The sequence below is a fragment of the Callorhinus ursinus genome, unplaced genomic scaffold (genome assembly GCF_003265705.2).
Source record: "Callorhinus ursinus isolate GAN/ISIS: 27379988/994484 unplaced genomic scaffold, GSC_fseal_2.0 scaffold65, whole genome shotgun sequence".
Taxonomy (NCBI): domain Eukaryota; kingdom Metazoa; phylum Chordata; class Mammalia; order Carnivora; family Otariidae; genus Callorhinus; species Callorhinus ursinus.
The window spans coordinates 3,922,839-3,942,703 of NW_027397127.1; the positions used below are offsets into that span (position 1 = coordinate 3,922,839).

Sequence of the window (19,865 nt, forward strand, 5' to 3'; positions counted from 1 at the left end):
TGCCTCCAATCTTGCCTCCTGCTCTTCATTACTTTGTGGGCAGAGTAATCTTGGAAACACACAAATCTGACCACATTCTCTGCCATTAAGATCCTTAAATGCCCCCCCACTCCCCATATGGTATAAGTTCATGCTCATTTAGCATGCTATCCAGGGGCCTGCATGATCTGCCCCCAGCTTACTTCTCCATTGTCTATTCTTGCCATAGCCTCCACTGTCCCATACCCACGTCATGCTCCCTAAACTGCTGGATTTTCTCTTACTGCCAAGACTTTCATGCTAGGCCAAGGCCTGGCAAGTCTTCTCTCTTACCAAGATCCCTCACCCTGCACTTTGGGTGGGTAACTCCCGTTAGTCCTTATTCTTGAAGATTCACTCTTGGGCTTCCTTTTTTTTTTTTTTTGCAAGTCTTGCCCTGTCTTCCCTCCGCAGACAAAGTTAAATGCCCTTCTCTTCATGCTTCCATAGAGCTGTCCGGTGCATACTCGGAGCTTGGCATGTATCAACACTGGATTGTTATTTCTTCTTTACACACCTGTATCTCTAGCTAAAATTGGAGATATTTGACAGCAGAGACTGTATCTTATTCATTCTCACAACCCTTAGCACCTGGCTTATGTCTACGCACTTCATGATTTTAATTTATGGAACATTAACCATGTGCAGAAAGTGCTTCTAGGGTCATCTCATTTAATCTCCATCACAATCTCATTAAGTAGACCTTATTAGTATTGAATTATTGTTCTAGAGATAAGGAAAGTGAGAGTGAGGTTCAACCACATATCCAGGTATGTGGCAGGTGTCAGAGCCAGAATTTGAACCTAGATCCCAATTGTGTCTACAGGGCCCAAGTTCTTAACAGCTACACCATTTATTATTCAGTAACATTAAAAAAAAAAAAAAACCCAACATCTTTGAGCCCTAGTCTTCAGTAAGTGTTTAGTGACTAAATGGAGCTTAGGTGAGAATTTTTTGTCCTTTCGTTTCTGGAACACTAAAATGTCTGTATCTCCCCCAGAAAATTGTTGAGCATTGGTCATTTATATTAATATTCAATCTAAGCTGAATCTTGGCCTGATAAAACTCAGTCTGATCAGCTCTGGATTGAAGTTTGCAGACAGCAGAAGCCCAAATGAGTACCACTTTCTAAGTTTATCGCCCTTACCCTACTGGAACATAGAACGAAGGCCCCAGGTTGCCGACTAGACCACAGACTGCAAAGAATTTGGCCTTGGGACCCTCTGGGTGTGCATGAGTTCTGGTTATAACTCCAGGGGCCAGCGAACCTCCCCAGAGTCCCTCATTGTGACATCTTTCTCCATCCCACTACATGTTAAAGAAAGAAAAGCCCTCCTAGTCATCTGTCATCTCCTCTACGCCCTACTTCAATCAATGTCCTGCATTTTCCCCAGTGCCTACAGCTTATTCCATTACCAATTCCCCTACACCTTCGGCCTCTTCATTAAATGCTCTCTTCACTTCTTGCCTCGGGTTTCAAACTTCACTGTGCATCACTCTCATCTGGAAAACTTAAGAGAGTGGTGTCCAAACCTCAGCCCCAGAGATTAAGATTCATTTAGTCTGGGGCAGACCCCAGCACCTTTAATTTGTAAAGCTCTTCAGGTATTTCCATGAAGCAACTGAGGTGGAGAAAAACAACTTTCAGTTCTACTCTCTAATGAGGGTACCACTTCCTCAGATAATCCTGATGGACGCTGCTCATTCTTCCCCATCCCAAGTTCTTTGGGGTGGAGGAATGGGGAAGGGTAGGGTTTCCCCCTTTTAATTCCAAGCTGTTGATCTGAGATCAGTACTCCTGCACTTGCCTCCAAAAGCCCCTCCTTTGAGGTTACTGCCATTCAGTGCTCTTGGCCAAGTCCCCATATCCATTGAGGATTCGGGCTCCTGGTCTTCCTTCCTACCCTCAATGCTGCCATCACTCTGTCAAACAGGATATATAAATGGACATCTCTTTCACACTCTTTCCTTTTAACTCCTTGACCTTCCTCAACGCTAATGAGTTTCAGCTCCCTTCTAGTTCAATCTGCTCCCATGGCCACCACGAACCCAGTGGCTGTCAACCAGGGCTGTTCATCAGAATAATCTGTAGAGTTCTATAAAAGACCATTGTCTAGGACCCACGCAGAACCTACTGTAGCAGGATTTCTGGGGGCGGGGAGACCTGGACAAATGGTTTTCTAAGCTCCACAGATGATGTGCAGAGTGGAGGACCACAGGTACTCCAGGCCTTTTCATTATCCAGAATTACCCTTTCTTTGAAAGATTAAACCCCGTTATCCCAGGCTCCCATCCTGCTAGCTCTCTTTCCAGCCCTTAATCCTATTTTACTTATTCTCTGGTCTCAACAAAAAATTCTAGTCCCTGGATCCCTCCATTTTTAAGCCAAATTCCCAGCTTCCTCCTGGCCTAGACTCTTTGGTCCATCATTCAAATTGCTCTTAAGCCACTGCTTTGGAAGTAATGCCACTCTCTGACTTACTCTTGCGACTCTCCTGCAAAAATCTATTCTGAGAGAATCCAACAATGAAACCTCCACTTCGAGACTAAGGCAGATGAACTATTGGAGGAAAAAAATAAACCACAAAGCTATGCAGATTGGTTCATACTATAAAAGTAAGAGGCCATAGTTGGGTCATCTGTGGTGCTTGACAATATTCTTCTTGTCTGTTCCAACTTCCTTTCCCACTTCTCTTACGGAATATTCCAGAATTTTCCCCACTTTGCTCAAACTTCTGCTTCACCCTCTCCTCCTTGACTTTCTGCAAATCAAATTCCTTCACTTCCCTGAGAAAAATGGAGGCCATCAGTTTGGAACTCCTTTGACTGGGCTTCCTGACCCACCCCAACTGCATTTTTTCTCCATCAGTAACATCTCATGTCGCACCGGAAGCAATGTCCCCCCCTCTGCCTGAGGTTTCTCTCTCCACTGGTGCTCTAGATAGCAGTCCCTCTCACTTTTCCAGGGCTCTCACACCAATTATTGCCTATTTCTTCTTGTATCTTCAAATCTCTCCCTCCCTACTGACAACTTCCTATCTGGCCTGCGAGAACTGCTGAGATCTCTTTCGTCCTTAAAGATTAAAACCCTCTGCCATCTCACATCTTTCTCTTGCTGCTACAGCTCCGCCTTTCCTTCTGGAGTTTAAACTTCTTGAAAAGGCAGCCCAGACTTCCTTAAGTTTCACTCCTCAAACCCGTGCAACGAGTCCCTAAGGTCGCGAATGAATCTCCTACTTGAAAATGCGCACTTTTCAGTCCTTACACCTGTGGACCTATCAGTCAAAACTGACATTGCTGACCCTGAACTTCATGAAACGAAATCCTTCCTGCCTTCTTTCACACAGTCCTTTCCTAGAGCCTGTTGCTGAATTTCTGGGTCTTCTGTTGACTCTTTCTAAAGAGTACTTCGCAGGAGCTGTCCTGGGTCCTCACGTCTCGGTACCAACACGCCTCTCCCTTCAGCCACCTCACCTACTTGTACAGTTTCACTTCCCAGCTATACTAGTGGCTCCCCGTGGGGGTGTCCAGCCCTGACCTCTACCCTGACCCCATGGACTTGCACTCTGAACACCTCTATTCTGATATTTTCAAAAGTAAATGAATTTTCCACTGCCTTCTCCCACGCAAAACAAGAAATGACAACTCCTCCCGTTCCCTACCTCACCCTTCTCTTCTCATCATCTGCTTAGTTGCCTACTCTATTAATGCTTCCTCATAAATATTCCCTCTGTGTTGTCCTCTTCTGTTCTTACCGATAATGGCCCTTAGGCTAGGGCACTGTCATTTCTCACCTGCATAACTCCATCTGTCTCCTTCTGTCCCCTCCCCACCGCCACCACAATCCACTCTTCTCCTTGGCTGGAGTGGTATTTTGAAACACAAAATCTGGTAACGTTCCTCTGCATCAATACTTCCCCAATGCCTTCAAAATCAAATTCAAAGCCCTTAGCATGACGTATATAAGCCCTCCAGGATCCTGTCCCCAGTTACTTCCACGGCTCAATCTCCCACCCCTCGCCCACTCTCACTCTATGCACTAGCTATTTGGAACTACTTGTAGTTGTACTCACAGTACCCCGATGAATAATGTGTCATGCCTACTCCCTTCGTAATGCTGCTCCTTCTACCTGGAATGCCAACCATCCCTGACATGGCTAGCTCTCTTCCTTCTTTAAGACTCACCTCAGTTCAGTGGTCACTTCTTCCAGGAAGACGTCCCTAACTTCACCTCGGTCTTGAAGAGCTGTCCCTCCGCAGTGCTCACTTCTGTACCGCACTTACCACGCTAAACTCTAATCGATGACTGACTTGTCCGTGTCCCCCACTAGGCCATCAGTTTCTTAAAGGCAGGAACTGGGACTCAGCCACCTCTGTATCCCAACAGCTATCTAACACAGTGCCCGATTCAATAACTATTTGATGAATAAGCACATGCACAAATGAATGAATGGATGAATGACCTTCATTATGTGAAATGAGACCCAGTAAGATGGAGACAGGTCATGCCTCTGTGCCTTTATGTGTTCATGGGTGAGGAGACTAGGATTCAGGTCCCCTAAAAAGGCTGTGTGGTGGGAGGGTATGTTTTAAAGTACTTGTTACAGTTGAAGATGTTGGTGGCAGCTTTGGGGCTGTTCTTCCTCAACAGCGGGGAAGACTCTGAACTCATTCAGGCACACATCTTGCCAGATGCCAGCCTAGGGCCAAAAGCAGATATTGGCAACACAGCTGGGCAGGGTTCAAGGTACAGCAAAGCGACCAATTCTCACCCACATGGAATGGCTGGAGGATGCTATGCTTGCCTTCTGAAAGCGTTTGAGAAAATGGTCCCCTGAATCTTCCTCGTTGTAGGAATTCCACTTGTCATCTTCCCCTAAAATTCCTGGAAGTTTTGTTGGGCCTTCTCATTGGATGACGTCATATGGTCACGTCCAGAGTTATGTTGTGGAGCACTTTCTAGCTCCTTAAAAATAGAGCATGCAGGAGAAGAAAGGGAATGGCAGAGAACATAGGAAAATGCTTTCCTACATGAATGGAGCCTAAAAGCACAGAATACCAATCTTTTTTTTTTTTTTTTTTTTAAAGCAATGGAAAGCATGCAAGGTTACGGCATGGGGCATAGAAAAAAAAGTGACATTTAAAGCCACATTAATACAGAAGGCTAAAAGCAAAATATGATGTAAAAAGCAGAAATAATTTTTCCAAAGGAAAACACACACACACACACACACACATACAGGCTGGCTAGTTCTAAGCAGAAAGCATTTCACATGCTGGTAGTGGCTCTAAAAGGAACAATTCTGTCTTGCTACTGTCCCACTTTCCTTTCCTTTGAAAGTATACACAGCCTTGTGGATCAGTGTAGTGACAGACTGTGCTAGGTGGCTCATTAGGAACTGGAGTAATATTCTAGACTTGTAATCTGACTGGGGAAACACACTTAGCAAATAAGAAATAGTGACCGATACTACCGGACCAAAGACAATTAGGTGCTAGGCTGAAAAGAATAGAGCATAAATGATGTAGCATATGAAAAGGGGACAGAAGGCTGTGGTGGATAGTGAGAGCTTACTGGAGGAAGTAAGACTTGAGAGATGGTCTTAAAAAATGGCTAGGCACGGGTCATGATCTCAGGGTCCTGGGATGGAGCCCCGCATTGCATCGGGCTCCCTGCTCAGTGAGGAGCCTGCTTCTCTCTCTCCTCTGCCCCGACTCCTGCTCTCTCACACTCTCTCTCTCTCAAATAAATAAATAAAATCTTTAAAAATGTCGACAGGCAGGAAAGGGTAAGGCATGTAAGTAGAAAAAAATAGGAGAAGCAAAGCTTGCAAATAGGAACGTATATAGCATATCGATGAGGAAGTGGGAAGACACACAAGTAAATAGACAGGGTACAGCCTTGGAAAGCAGGAAGATGAAATTGGAGATGGTAATAAAGAATGTGCTAGAAAAGGTTTTTGAGCAGGTGGATGATATAATAGAGAAGGTACTTTCTGGAAGACAAGCCAGGGAGCTATGTGCTGCTAGCTAGGTACCTAAGGCATGGTGGGGGCGGGCTTCAAAATGGTAGCTTACTTCACATAGGTTGAGAAGAAAAATATACAGTGGGGATGGAATGGGGAAACCTCTGCGTTACTGCATCTGTTGCCTCTAAGATCGCCTACTAGACATTTCTTCTAAACTGTGTGTGTGAGTGTGTGATCTCTGCAACCAGACTGAAAGTTGTAACCTAAGGGAGAGGACAGGGAAACTTGTCTTCTATGTACTATGCCCCACAACACTCAGCACAGAGCTGGGCACATAAAAAGCAGACACAAATCTTTTCTGAGTGAAGTATACCAGGGAACTAGAAACAGTGCTCCAGGGAAGCCTCTATTCACATCCAATTCTGGTCCGTCTCCTTTTTACACCGAGATAGCTAGTAAACTTGATCTGTGCTTCAAGTCAGCACACAGCCTAGCTTTATGCATTGGCTGCTTGCACGTCTCTGTCCTGTGATGTTCCATGAAGTCCTTTGAGAGAAAGGAGGTCTAATAAGATATGTTGTGAGGAGGCTTGTACTGAAGTTGCGGGGACTGGAGCTCTCTTGGGAGGGACCCTCACCCCGCAACCCTCAACTTGACACCAGAAACCCTCCCCCCTTCTCCCTACACAGGTGCAATCTGTACTCAAATGTACTCTTTAGCGGGGTGATAGGTGTTTCCTGTGGTTCACTCATTTCCCTCATTCACTAAGAGGCTGCAAGTCAATGCCTCACAAAGATCATTTACAGAATGTTGCCCTTGTGGCCTCTAAAGAAGCAAAACGCCTCAGTGTCTACCTAACTACCAGGAAAGTAAATTAGGTAGTGGAGTTGTTGCTTTTTTTAATTCCAACAACAACAACAACAAAAAGCCATTCTGCTCCATCCTCTGATGCATGGGTCACAGAGCACACTGTGTCTTAACCCCCCCGGAGGGAAACATTCTGAAGCCTTATACTTGGGTAAGAAGAAGTATTCCAGAGCAGTTCTGGGATATAGTCCCTCCTATGGCAACAGCAGCCCTGCACGTGGTGTCAGAGCAACAGAGCCAGAGGGACTGATTTCTGCAAAGATGATTCTCATCTCTGACACTTCTGCTCTGTAAACAAATATGGTTTGGGGGTATAGGATGAGAGGGTATCTGACAATTTCTTATTCATTTCATGAAATGTGCATTTTTCCCTTACACAGGGGAGGAAATAATTCTCTAGTTTTCCTCTACTTTGGGGGGGGGCATAGACAGAATGTCACTTGCGGGTCTTCAAATTTATTTCTCCCATTGGAACTACTTGAAGGTACTATGTGGTGACTACACTGGAAAGTTAGGCACAAAAATAGATTTTATTCTTGGTGCTAAGTATTTAAAGAAATTGACAGTGCAAGGTGGGTAAAAGATTTAAAAAGAGGTTCTACGTCACAGATGTATTTTTGGCTTCAACCTAGCATCTTGGGCAAAATACATACTGATTCCGAGCAGAAAAGGAAATTGGTGTTTATTAAATGAAAAAAATACCCAAATTTTTAAATACTGGATTATAAGTGAATCTGAGAGAAGGCGTGAGAGGTGACTGTCATGTTCTATTTTCCTATGGTTCTTTCATAGTTTATCTGTAAAAGCATGAGTTATTATTTTTGTAAAAGAAAAAAAAAAGATTTAAAAGCTCCCAGAACCACACTGGAATCAGGAAGAATTAAACATTTCCTTTTTTTTTTTTTTTTTTTTTTTTACAAAGGCTGTTGCTTTTTGCTAGCCAGTCAGACCCCCAGGAGTCACTTTTAAGACAAAGGTAAGGCCCCTGTTGTCATTGCAGATTGAGAAAGGGGGTGAGAATCACCTGCATGTTGCCTGCTTCTTTAAAAATTCCACTTTTTCATATGCCACGGGCTAAAACCCTCTTTTCAATACAAGATAGGTGGCCCCCATTTTATGATAAGCAGTGGGATGTTCAACCACCGCTGGACTAGAAGTCAGGGAAGATCTAAATTCCAGGTCTGCCTTACTTTGTAACCCTTAGTGGGGCATCTTTGTGGAAGTCACTTGACTTCTGAGTCCCTAACCTTCTGCCTTCCTCTACAAAATGGCGGCAAATCCTTGCTTCCACCATAAGAGATTTGAAGGTGGTAACTGGTATGAAACCCCTTTGAACTCTGTAATATCCCTCTAACTGCCATCACAAACACATCATCTCATTAGTAATATACTCGGCAACTGGGTGACTCTGTTGGCTGGAGAACTAATCTGCCACTTTTTTACCCAGGATTTCCCATCCTATGAGTGATGTCTATGAAAATATAACTACTGAGAAAGAGGATTAGACTGGGCTGTTTTAAACACTCACTGCTCTTATAATCTTTTATTATGTTAGCAAATCCCTAAGTATATAGCTGGGAGGGCCCAGGGTGGAGGGTTCATTGTCCTGCTTCAGGTAGAACCTGCTAAAGCCATGAGACCTCCAATAGAAGAACCCAGAAAATTTCACCCTCGGTAATTCATGGTATTTAATCAGCATATCTGGAATTTCTTTATGCCTAGTTCGTTCCTGCCGGTGAAATAGTACACCTGTTTCCTCCTGCCAGGTCTTCGGGGGCTATGGGAAACAATATATACTCTCCATAAATTAGCAGCCTTTAATGTGCAGATAAAAACTCAAAAGTGGTACTTGATTCTGCAAGAGCTCCAGGCCCAGTGCGTACGCTGGGCGTTCCACGAGGATGATGGGCGAAAGGAAATGAGAGTCCCATGTGAGCCCTTCTAGTGACCTTCACTCACGCACAGACAGCCCTCACCTGCAGGGGTATCATCTGCAAAAACATTCAGCAACAGCAATCATTCCGGCAAATCATTAGGACTCTTACCATTTCCTGCCAGGCAACACACACTGGTTCCACTCTCGTTTACACCCGGTTCACACAGGCAACAATTTGAATGGAAAATGTTTGAAAACAAACAAACCAACCAACCAACCAAATATGAGGCAATGTCCGAAACCAGACGCTCCTGATCACGTGGATAATTATATAGGGCACAAGTCGGGGGGGGGGGAGGGACGCATTTGCTTTAAGGAGGAAAGCAACGGCATATCCCTTAGTTGTGTCCATTTTCCTCCACTTGCAACACTTCGCTTTCATGTTTGAAACAACTCTCTTCAGCCTTCCCCTCTTCTCATCCATCCCCAGTATCCTCCCTACCCCCAAGCGCCCCCTCACATACTGCTTCCTCTCTCCATTTCCATCTCCCTGTTGCTTCTATCCTTTCGTGTATACATCTCCCTATCAGGAATTCCATACCTCTCTTGAATTTGACTGTCTGCTCATTTTAGCGGGCCACCATATTGGTGCCCAATTTCCCTCTTTATTGGCCTTGATGTCGAAACACAGGCCCTAGCAGGCGGAGGGCATCACTATCCCACCTTCTTCCCACTTCAACCACAGGGCACTTTTAGGAGTAAAGGAGGCTCTTCTCCTGGGGCACGGCACTGACCTTGAGGACAGGCAAGATGCCACATCCTTGAGGCTTCCCAAAGGGCAGGGCAGTGATCTCCAAAGAGCACTCCACTGAGCTGTACGGTTTACATTTGGAGAACCAAGAAGAATGTAAAAACCATTCAGGATGTAGCAGTCTCTGACATCTGGCTGTCTGATATAACGGAACCCTCAATTAATTTTGACTCCCAATCGCTGCTGGTGCAATGATAATAACCTTGGGCTACTGCAAGATCCCAAAGGGTCTTCAGTATCACTGAAGAAAGATCGCATACTGTTCAGTCTAGTTATCACGCTAAGTATTTTTTATTGTGCATTAATTAGATGAAAGTAACGTGCATTGACCAGAACATTTGATTAAAACGACCATAAAGGATCACTGAGAGTCTTCTTTAATATAACTGTTGCACAGCAAAGCTTTTCTGTGTAGCGTATAAAGAGAGCTCACCCTAGGAATCAAAACAACATATATATGTATATATATGTATACACACACACACACACACACACACACACACACACACATATATGTGATACAATAACAAAACTATATGGCACTTGAAGAACTTTTTCACATATATGAACACCCTCATGCTGAGCCTTGACTTTCTCAAGTAAGCAATAAATAGCCTGTCAAGTACACACATCAAATGAGAATCAAACCCACAGAATGCCCAAATCCAATGTTAGCACATCTCCCTTGTCAAGAATATTTTCCCACCATCATTTCTTCAGAAAGAAAAACAAACAAACATGAAAAAGTTTTCTTTCCCTCTGAGCAGTGATGGAAAAAAAGTCCCCCTTCCTGAAATTCGGATATGCTTCAAAGTACACTGCCGTCTTAAGGGAAAATGAGAGCCACCGCTGGCTTCTGGAGGCTAAGAGCAAACTAGAGTTTACCACGTATCCCCTACGGCCTGTTGCAAGGTAGTGTGATGAAGCAGAATACGCACAGGGCTGGTAGTCAGAGGGACCTGGGAGACTCCTGGCTTCCGCTGGCTGCTATGTGATTCTAGGCTGCCTACTTAAATGCTTTGAACTTAAATGACCTCATCTGCAAAAAGGGGATAAATACAGAGTAGCTGTGAGGATGAAAAGACTCAATACATGTAAAGTGCCTGGCACAGTTTGGCACCTGGGAACTAGTCAGTAAATGGGAGATGACCTCTTGTTTGTCTTGAGTTGACTTCTATCCACCTAACCCCTTGTACTCCTCCAGGGAGAGGGGCCTTCACTTCATTCCCAGGCTCACCAGCTCCCAAATCTCTCTGGGTCCCCCGCAAACAAAGGGCACATCACCTGTGCTCTCTAAAGACACGGCCCTTCACACGGCATCACAGGTCCTCTGCAACCCACCTAATGCCCCAGTGCGGCTTGCGACACGGGACACATAAAGCGCGCCTCAGAAGACAAAGACGTCACGCATACCATGTCACCTCCAAATGCAGCCTCACCTGCTTCTCTCCCACATGTTCCTCCAAGCTTCATATGCTTAACACTGATTTTTTTAGAGTCCCTATGCCGTCTGCAGGATCCTGGCTGATTCATTTGCTTCACTGCATTTGCCCTACTGGTTTATTTATCCATGTATTTTCATATATATATATACGTATATATATATATATATACATCCATGTATTTAGTCCCCTCCTTGTTCCCAAATGGATATAAGGCGGCTTACAAGAATACACAAAATACAGTATGATAGCATAAATTCAAAGTAGGTAAGAAAAGGAAAAGAAAAAAAAAAAACCAGTAACAAAGACAGAAACATAAAATGGAGCCTAGAAGAAAGCCAATACAAAGTGCATACATACCGTAGGGTCCCATTTCAAGCGCTCTGCATGGGCCACACATTGGGCTCCAAGCTCTGTAGCAGCCGAGCAACCTGATCGGTCTCACCCTTCACGGGGACCGTAAAATCAAATCAAATCACTTGTTCAGGATGTCCTTTTTCCTGCTCTACATTCTGAAAACTTTTCTATAGTGAAGTATCACCAAATGGTGGCAAAAGTTCTCTCCTGATTCGCTCTAACGCCAAGATCCAGCTCCTGGAACAGTCTCCAACAAAGATAGATCCTCAATCTGGAAATTACATCCACTGCTTCTTATTCTGTTTCTGCCTTGTCTCTTGAAGCTCCATTTGGTCAATGACATGTAGCTATTAAAAAGACTTCTTAAATGAGCAAAAACCTCTGCTTTCATTTAACTCAAGAGATAGACATTGTGACGTTATTTATAACGAAAGTTTAGAAAGGACCCCAAATAGCCAACAAAATATCCTGGTCAAACAAACCAGGATGCCACTATATGGTGAAATATTACACACCATCAGAAATGGTATTTATGAAAACTTGTTAAAAATGTAGGAAAATATTCATGATAAAACTTTTAAGTACATGTTAAGTAAAAAATTAAGATATAATAAAAAAATTCTTAAAAATTAACATAACAGAAATAAAGATATAAAAGAGCATTATTAGGATTTTAACTATGTAAAAAACTGTGTATAAGGATATATCATATATATTAATATATATAAATAATGCCACAAAAAAGTCTGGAAAGAAATCCACTAGAATGTTAATATTGTTTCTGGCATTTGTGAATATAGGCAACTTTTATCTTTTCTGTTTTAGTTTCCATTTTTTTTATATATTGATAAACAAGTTCTATATGAAATGAAGGAGGAGGACTAGGAAGAAAACCACCAACCCAGCTGGTTATTTTTAGCTTGTAAAATTATGGGCAATTTTCATTTTCTTTGAAGTTTTCTATAATCAGCGTGTAAGTTCTAGCTAGACACAAACGTACTTCAGTTAAAAAAAAAACACAAAGAGTTCTAAAAATATGATTGTTTGGTTGTTTTGTTTATAAGGTCCAGAATGATACAAATGTAATACCACCTCACTATTATGTAGCCCTTTTTAATTTTAACGCCTCTCTAATACTTAGAATTGCATTTGGCTACCAGAAGATATCTTGTGAGGTAGCCCGGGTATCACTCCCTGCACTTAACTGGTGCTGAAACTCGGTGACTAGCCCAAAGTCACAATAATCAGTGGCAGCGCCGAACTCCAACCCAGGTTCTTCGGAGCCCAAATCCAGTGCTCTTCCCATTCATTCAAGACTGATCGTGCTATAACCCAAGCAGTCACCGAGAGGCAGAAACATGGAAACAGCGACCCCTCTTTACCTATGAGGGTCAAGTTCCCGAGCAACCCCCAAGATAGTGAAGTTCAGCTGAAGAAAGTATGATTTTAGGAGGTTTCCACAAAAAAGAGGGGGGATGGGAAGTGAGGTCACATGCAAACTTTTGAAACCCCTCATGGGTAATTTTTTGCACAGTGAAGCAAAACATAACAACAGCACATTACATAAGGAGAATGACAGTTTACATAGCTTAAATTCATAAAAATGATAGGTTCTACAGTGTTTCCATGTAGATCCTAAGACGATTTCCAGAGGTGATGAGGATGTCGCGCTCATTATGGCAGGGGGACAAGGGGGGTGGCAGTGAAGTGATGAACAGGGGTGAACCGTTAGCTCAAATCGTGGATCTTCATATTCTCCCAAGTCATCGGAATCCAGTCCTGAGACTGGAACAACTTGCTCGTGCCTTTCGCCCTATCAAAGCAAGTGGTTTTAGTGGTAAAACTTCATGACAGGCTCTTCTGAAGATACCGTCTCCTCAAGTCTTTCCTGAAGATACTTTAGCACTTCTGTACAGAGTTCAAATTGAATCGCTCAAGCCTTCTCTGAAGGTGGCATACCAAGTGTCTATTGTGGGCACTTAAATGGCACTACTTGAAGATTTAGGCTCTTCTGAGGGTGCTTTCTTCCTAATATGGTAATGTAAAAAGACTCTTAGCACCTCTTTATAGAGAGTTCAATGAAATCCTTCACACTTGGTCTGAAGGCAGCTTATCAGCTGTCCAGCAACGATATTGAATGGTCCTCCTTGACGACTCAAGTTCTGTGGAAGACAATTTCTCTCCAATGTGATATCTTTTTTTTTTTTTTAATCATTCGAGACACAGAGGTACAAAGAGAGAGAGAGAGAGAGCATGAACAGGGGGAGAAGCAGAGGGAGGGGGAGAAGCAGACTCCCCGCTGAGCAGGGAGCCCGACACGGGGCTCGATTCCAGGACCCTGGGATCATGACCTGAGCCAAAGGCAGACGCTTAACCATCTGAGCCACCCAGGGGCCCTCCAATGTGATATCTTGAAAGCATCACAGCACCTCTCTACAGAGTTCTTCTAAACCACTCAAGCTTTGAACAGGTTAAGATTTGATGTGTAAATGTCTCAATTTGCATTACTTTCTTGGGGGAGGTTTTAATTGTGTTCTAAAGGCTCTGCACCTGTTGCTTCTAACTATATTTGTCTCCAGTCCCAGAGCTTCCTAAGTATCTTTGTCATAACTTATGATAATCACCCCTGGGGTACTGGAAGCTTCCTGAGAGCCATCCTCTAGCAGCATCAACAGGTTCAGTTTCAACTTCAGCCAATGAGTGCTCTTGTACCAAATGTCCCTCCTCATCTATAGGTTCTTCTTGATCCAAAGATTCTCTGTCTTTGGAACAGATCATTGAAAGGTATGTCACCCATCTCTAGTCAGATTTTTTTGTCAGCTTGCATTACTGACAGGTCTGTTAAACTAGCTAATGCTTCTTTTATTAAGAAGACAACATTAGTGATAGTGTCAGAACCCCATGCATTAGGATCTTCAGACAGAGAAGCCTTTGAGATTCTGAACAACAAAGGTATGCATTAGTTTGGCACAAGTCCTCTTGAATGGCTGGATCATGCAATGATCTAAGGGCTCAAGGATCTGTTAAGGTTGTCTTTATAAGGACTGGGAAGAATCAGCAGGACTTTTTTTTTTTTTTTCATACTGAACTTCCAAGAGAAAGCAGTGTTCAAACCATTCCTTAAGGAGAGGAGTTATCCAGACTTTTCTGTTTGTGTGCCAATACACCCGAAACTTGGCTTGGCTTTTTGTTTCCCCTGAGAAGATTTGGGCATAGTTTTGTGTCAGGCAGCAACGGTTTCGCAATAAGGTCACCCCAGGTATTGGCACAAAACAGAAATGTCGGCCTCTCTGTTTTTGCTGAACTCATGTCGGCATTGGTTGGCTCTTTTTCTTCAAAAGGGCAAGTGGGATTATTCAAAGGTTTCCAAAGCATGGTGGTCTCAACAGCAGGGAAGATTCGGGCAGCCACATAATCTCCTGATTCAGTCGTTTCCTGCACTTGTGGCAGATACAACACAGGAGTGGCAGGGTCTTGTGGTTCTTTCTTCTGCACCACACTCACCGAAGACTTGGTCTCCGGGGCATGGCGCACCAGAAATTTCTCAAAGCATCCCTTGCTCTTGGCAGGGTTTTTTTTTCTGGGACCCACTTCGGTGTCTGAAAACACATCTTTGGCCATCCCTCGTGCACATTCGCAGACCCTTGTGTGGAAAGTGCTTTGTTGTTCTTTTGTTTGTCTTCATATGCAGGGGTTTAACACTTCCATCGTTTCCATCCGGGTCACCAGGGATAAAGCGCCTCTTAGGTGACAGAGGCATACCAAGAGGCAATCTTGGTCCTAGTAAGAGTGTTGGCTTTCCTTATGGTACGAATTGTGGGACTCATTCCCACCATGTAAGTGACCTGCAAAACTATCTGTTTTACCGCGAAGGAGCAGATGGTGAATGTCTCTTTTCTAAAGACACCCCCTTTCTTGCCTTTTTGGCAGCTTGCTATGGGCTTGCTTCACTCTCTTCTGCCTCAATAGTCACATTTATAGAAGCCATGTTTAAGTTTACGCTAATTAATGCAACCTGACCCCTGTTTACTAGAGATTCTCTAGCCCCTCAGTATCACAAATGGTTTTATGAACAACACATGGATAAATGTTAATATATTGTTGGGATGCTCAGTGCAAATGGGGCTGATGGTGGAGGAATGACAGAGAGAACAAAGGACTCAGAAGGGTCTTCCCACCTTGTGATAAAGCCAGAGAGACAATCACGTGACGACTTGGACTGATCCTGTTTACGCAATTCAGAATTTTCACCATTGTCAGAAAGGTATACCGAAGTAAATCCACCTATACTCAAATCTCCAATAAGGTCAACTTACAGTTAGAAAGGGATTACTGTAAATTCCCCTCTAAGTTATGGGAAAGAAAGTCACTATTCATATATTTAAGACAGTGCTGTTGCTATGACTTCCCTTGGTCGACCATCATGAAAGGCAAACACGGCCTAAGTGAATTTTCCGTAAACCCGCGGTTAAGTCAATCACACATTATGCGCTGACAAAACGCAACCTCTCGAGGTGTACACGGAAAGGTCAGGCAGGCCCCGCACAGCCAATGCTCCAGAAATGACTACCCAAGAAAGAAAGTGACAATGAAAGAAAGAAAACTAGCCCCTTTTCAATGCCCGGCCACTGATACTTTACTTTTATCCCCTCCTCCTGGGAAGATAGAGCGAAGCCTGGCTTTCTTATTCTTCTCTTCAGGGGCCATGGGAAGTGGTTTGGAACTGTGGTTGAGTGCCGAAGAATCTCGGTTGTTACTGTTCATTCTCAGCGGTGGGGCCGGGGGTTTCTCTTCATTATCCAGACTGTCAGACATTTTCAGGGACAACTGATTGCACAGCTCCTACAGAACAGGAGGAGAAAACAGGAATTGAGAAAGAAGCGGCCTTAAAAAAGAAACAACAAAACAATCCGGTAAAATGAGGATTCTGCCATCTTAGACACAAAAGCGTTGGTCTCACGTGGTCTCAGGTTTTGTGATGACCTTTTGTGGAGGTTTCTTTTCTAGAGGGGAGGGACCTGTATCCCTGAAGACCAACGACGCCATTTCCCAAAGAGGAAAAATGAAGGCAATAATTAATGGCTTTTCAATACATAGACACAAACACAGAAAGTCCCTTTCTGTTTTCTGCTGTCCACTCACAATCTTCTAATGAACAATTTACAACCTTCTTTAAAAATTCTACCCTGATTTTGGTGATGCTCGGGAAGCACAACCTCCTCAAAGTCTGGGGTTGACACGGGTTTGGCTGTTGATTTTTAATGGCCCCAAACAAGGATTTGTTAGCTGCTTTGACACTGGGAGGCCACCGGCGCCGGATTCTTACCTGTGTGTACCTGATGTACAAAACACACTCTACTGTTTTATGAGAAAGAACTGGAGCGTAATCCAGTAGGCCTGACAGCTGCAGCAAACTCCGGATGTAGCAATGGGGAAACAATGCCCCATTTTCAGGTAGTGGGTAGAATATAAAGCTGAGCCAGATGTCCCCACGAGCAAAGAGGAGCTAACTCCAAGGAGAGGACCAGTTCCTGAGGAGACATCATACCCTTCCTCCTTGTCATGTTTTATGTCCTGAACCGGGGAATGAGGGAGATGGCCTGGGTAACAGGGTTGAAAGAACCAGTCAGGGTTTTAGCAACTTACCTGCTCTTAAATTCATTACTCGTTAGTATCTTCTGCTTAGGGCCGAATACGTTCAGGTTTCATCCCACTGGAAGGTAAAATGACCTGGAAAAGCATGGACTCCCCGAGGAAATGTTCCTGCTTCCAACTGTTTTCCTATTCTAATTCAAGTCCCTCCACTAGGACCCCAATGGAGGCTTGCCATCTCAAGTCACGTCTTAAGAGTATCTTCCAAGTGAATCTCCAGTTTGAACACAAGGCAAATGAAATCCCAATGCAACAGAATCTATGTAAATTCATCAAGTATTAACTGGCGCTAATTTAGGAGCATAAGAGCTCTCCAAAAACGACTTAGCAGATCACTTTATTCCAACAACATTTACTGTAAACAAACTTAAGTACAGCAACAACCAGGGTCTTCTCGTTACCTGCTGTAATGAGAAAGAATCTGTCATAATTATTTTTATCTCTTTAGTGGTTACAATGTGTTTATTATTCGCAGTAATGAACTCTTACATCACGTGACGTGGAAGAGTTTCAAAATTTTACCGTGTCCCAAATTTTCTCCAACTTAAGTATTCAAGAATAGGTGAGTACCGATTCATAGTTTCTCCATCTGCACAGGTGACTGCCAACTAACAATGACCAGCTTGATCTTAATCTGGGCAAGAGATCTCTTTTGTTTTGGGGGCATGGGGATGAAAAGCAAGGCAATGATGTTCTTTGGAACAATATCCAATACTTCCCTTATGTACGGATGTATGATTATTGGCCCTGATTTCTCATCTAGTAAGATAACAGCAGTCAGAGAGTCTTGCCCTCCTGTGAACTGTTGCAGTCCCTCCTTTTCTTTAGCACTCTTCGTTTTGCAATACACATACCCTGACTTGTTTTGTAGTTGCATTTTTATCTGTATATTTAATAAACATTGATATATATATAATATATATAAATAATATATATATATATATTATATATATATATATAACGTGCAGCCAGAGATGATGAAACCCACTGCTCAAGCCTATAATCTCACTTCCAGTGCCTAGCATGGCACCTGACACAGGAGCTTAAATCAGTATTTGTTGTTCGAGTACGTATGAATGGAGACACAGATGGGTTACTTAAGAGACGTATTCTTAGAGTTACTATCGGACCCCTTAAAGGACAGTAGGTTTCTGTTTCAGTCTCAGAATTCTTTGAAGCAAGAGTCAACTAGAAATCAGTAAGAAGAACCCATGCAGTTGTCATGTCTTACATTATCTTAATGAATTTAAGACCCACTCTGTAGTTTTTTCAGTAATCATGCTAGGGGAAACACTCAGTAATAAAAGTTTGGTCACCAATGACAACTTGATTAACCTTGCATTTTCCTATTTAGGTGAAACCCAGCACAAGATAAAGTGAAAAACTGTGATTTTAAGGAGGGAGTATACTCAAAACATGTTTTGAGTAATCTATGAAGCCAGTGCTAATGCGTCTGCATTCCCTTTTGCATTTTAAATTTGGTCCTTCTAAATTCATTGTTTCTCCAGAAGAAAAGTGAGTTTAACACTGACTTCACCAGCAACATTATTCTGTAGTGGATGGGTTCCATGGTTTTCATTTAGTTACTGAGAAGAATTTGCCACAGAAAGCACTAATTTTTTTGTGTGTGTTTTTTGTTTGTTTTACTTTTGGGGGTTTAAAAATAATGCTTGAGTATGGAGTGATTATTACATAAAGCTCAGATACACAAAATATAGCTTGGTAAAAATAATAAATTTTGAAAGCCATTGCAAAAAAAAAAAAAAAAACCACCTGAGGATTTAAATAGAAATACCTAGAAGCTAGGTTTCTCACAGAGAGAGAAGGCGGGGAGAGAGCTGGATGATACATATTTTCTGATGACACATTACATAACTTAAGATGACGAAAGTCAGAGAAACAGGCATGGCCTCTTTAGTATGATATACGAAGCTGACCTTACGTAATAAGGCAAGCAAGAGTCTGGGGCGGTCAGGGTTCTAGTACACCTACGTAATTCAAAATACTAGGCTCCTTTGTTCTTGATAATTAGGTGTGGCTAACGGAGGGGTGTTTTTGTTCCTAATTACTCTCTCTCTGGCTAGAGACTCAACTGGTAGATGCCCTGCTTCTTTTCAAGCTGCCTGATTATTCTGACCTTATTTGACCAGGTATGTTTTAGGCTGGGGAAAAAAGGGGTACTTGGGATAGAAAACCCTAACTATACTCCCCTATGTTACACTCAAAATCCCTCACCAAAATTTCACCACCACATGCTTGCCGTGGTCCATAACACAGGCATTTGTGAAGGACCCAGTTTACATGGCACACCTTTCTACTGCCCAGCAAACTGGAATTGTTTTCACTCTAGTCAACTCATCCGGGGATTGTAAGAGGAGCCAGAATACACCTTTCACAGAGATGGAAAAGAAACTGAGGAATCCTTGTCTAGTTCCACACTGAAAATGTGTAGCATGAAGCAAATCATCGTTTAGTTTTACCTAGACATTTCAGATTTGGTTTTGCCTGAGTTGTCCTGATATTACTTCAGTTCTTTATTACTCTTTACCTGGCACAACCAACCTTCATCTCCTAATCATTCCAGAGAATTCTGATTTGGTGACAAAAGAATAGTGCAGGAGGCTCCTGTTATCTTTAACTCACCTTCAAAGCAAGCGCTTCAAAGCATGCTTTCAGAAGACCAATGGAAAAGGGGTATGGGCCGGTAAGGAAGCTCGGCTGTTAATATGTTTGTTTCCCAAATGGGAAGTGTCTCTGATTATTCCAGAAACGTAGAAGAACGGGGGGATTCTATTATGTTATGTTTGTAAACAATGCCAATTTACTAATCCAGGTCCCTCCCCTGAGACAGCTTTCTACAAAGGATACTATTA

At 43.0% G+C, this 19,865-nt stretch overlaps 1 protein-coding gene across 11 annotated transcripts in view; it reads right to left on the reverse strand.

Moving 5' to 3' along the window:
- The window catches only part of PAK3 (p21 (RAC1) activated kinase 3), a 247,666-nt gene that overhangs the window by 77,823 nt on the left and 149,978 nt on the right, over positions 1–19,865 (reverse strand). For all 11 annotated transcript variants that reach the window (XM_073885710.1, XM_073885709.1, XM_073885708.1 and 8 more), the window contains one exon: positions 15,981–16,182. In XM_073885710.1, the coding sequence (XP_073741811.1) occupies positions 15,981–16,155 (175 nt within the window). In that variant the 5' untranslated portion in view covers positions 16,156–16,182. The remainder of the gene's footprint in view (positions 1–15,980; positions 16,183–19,865) is intronic.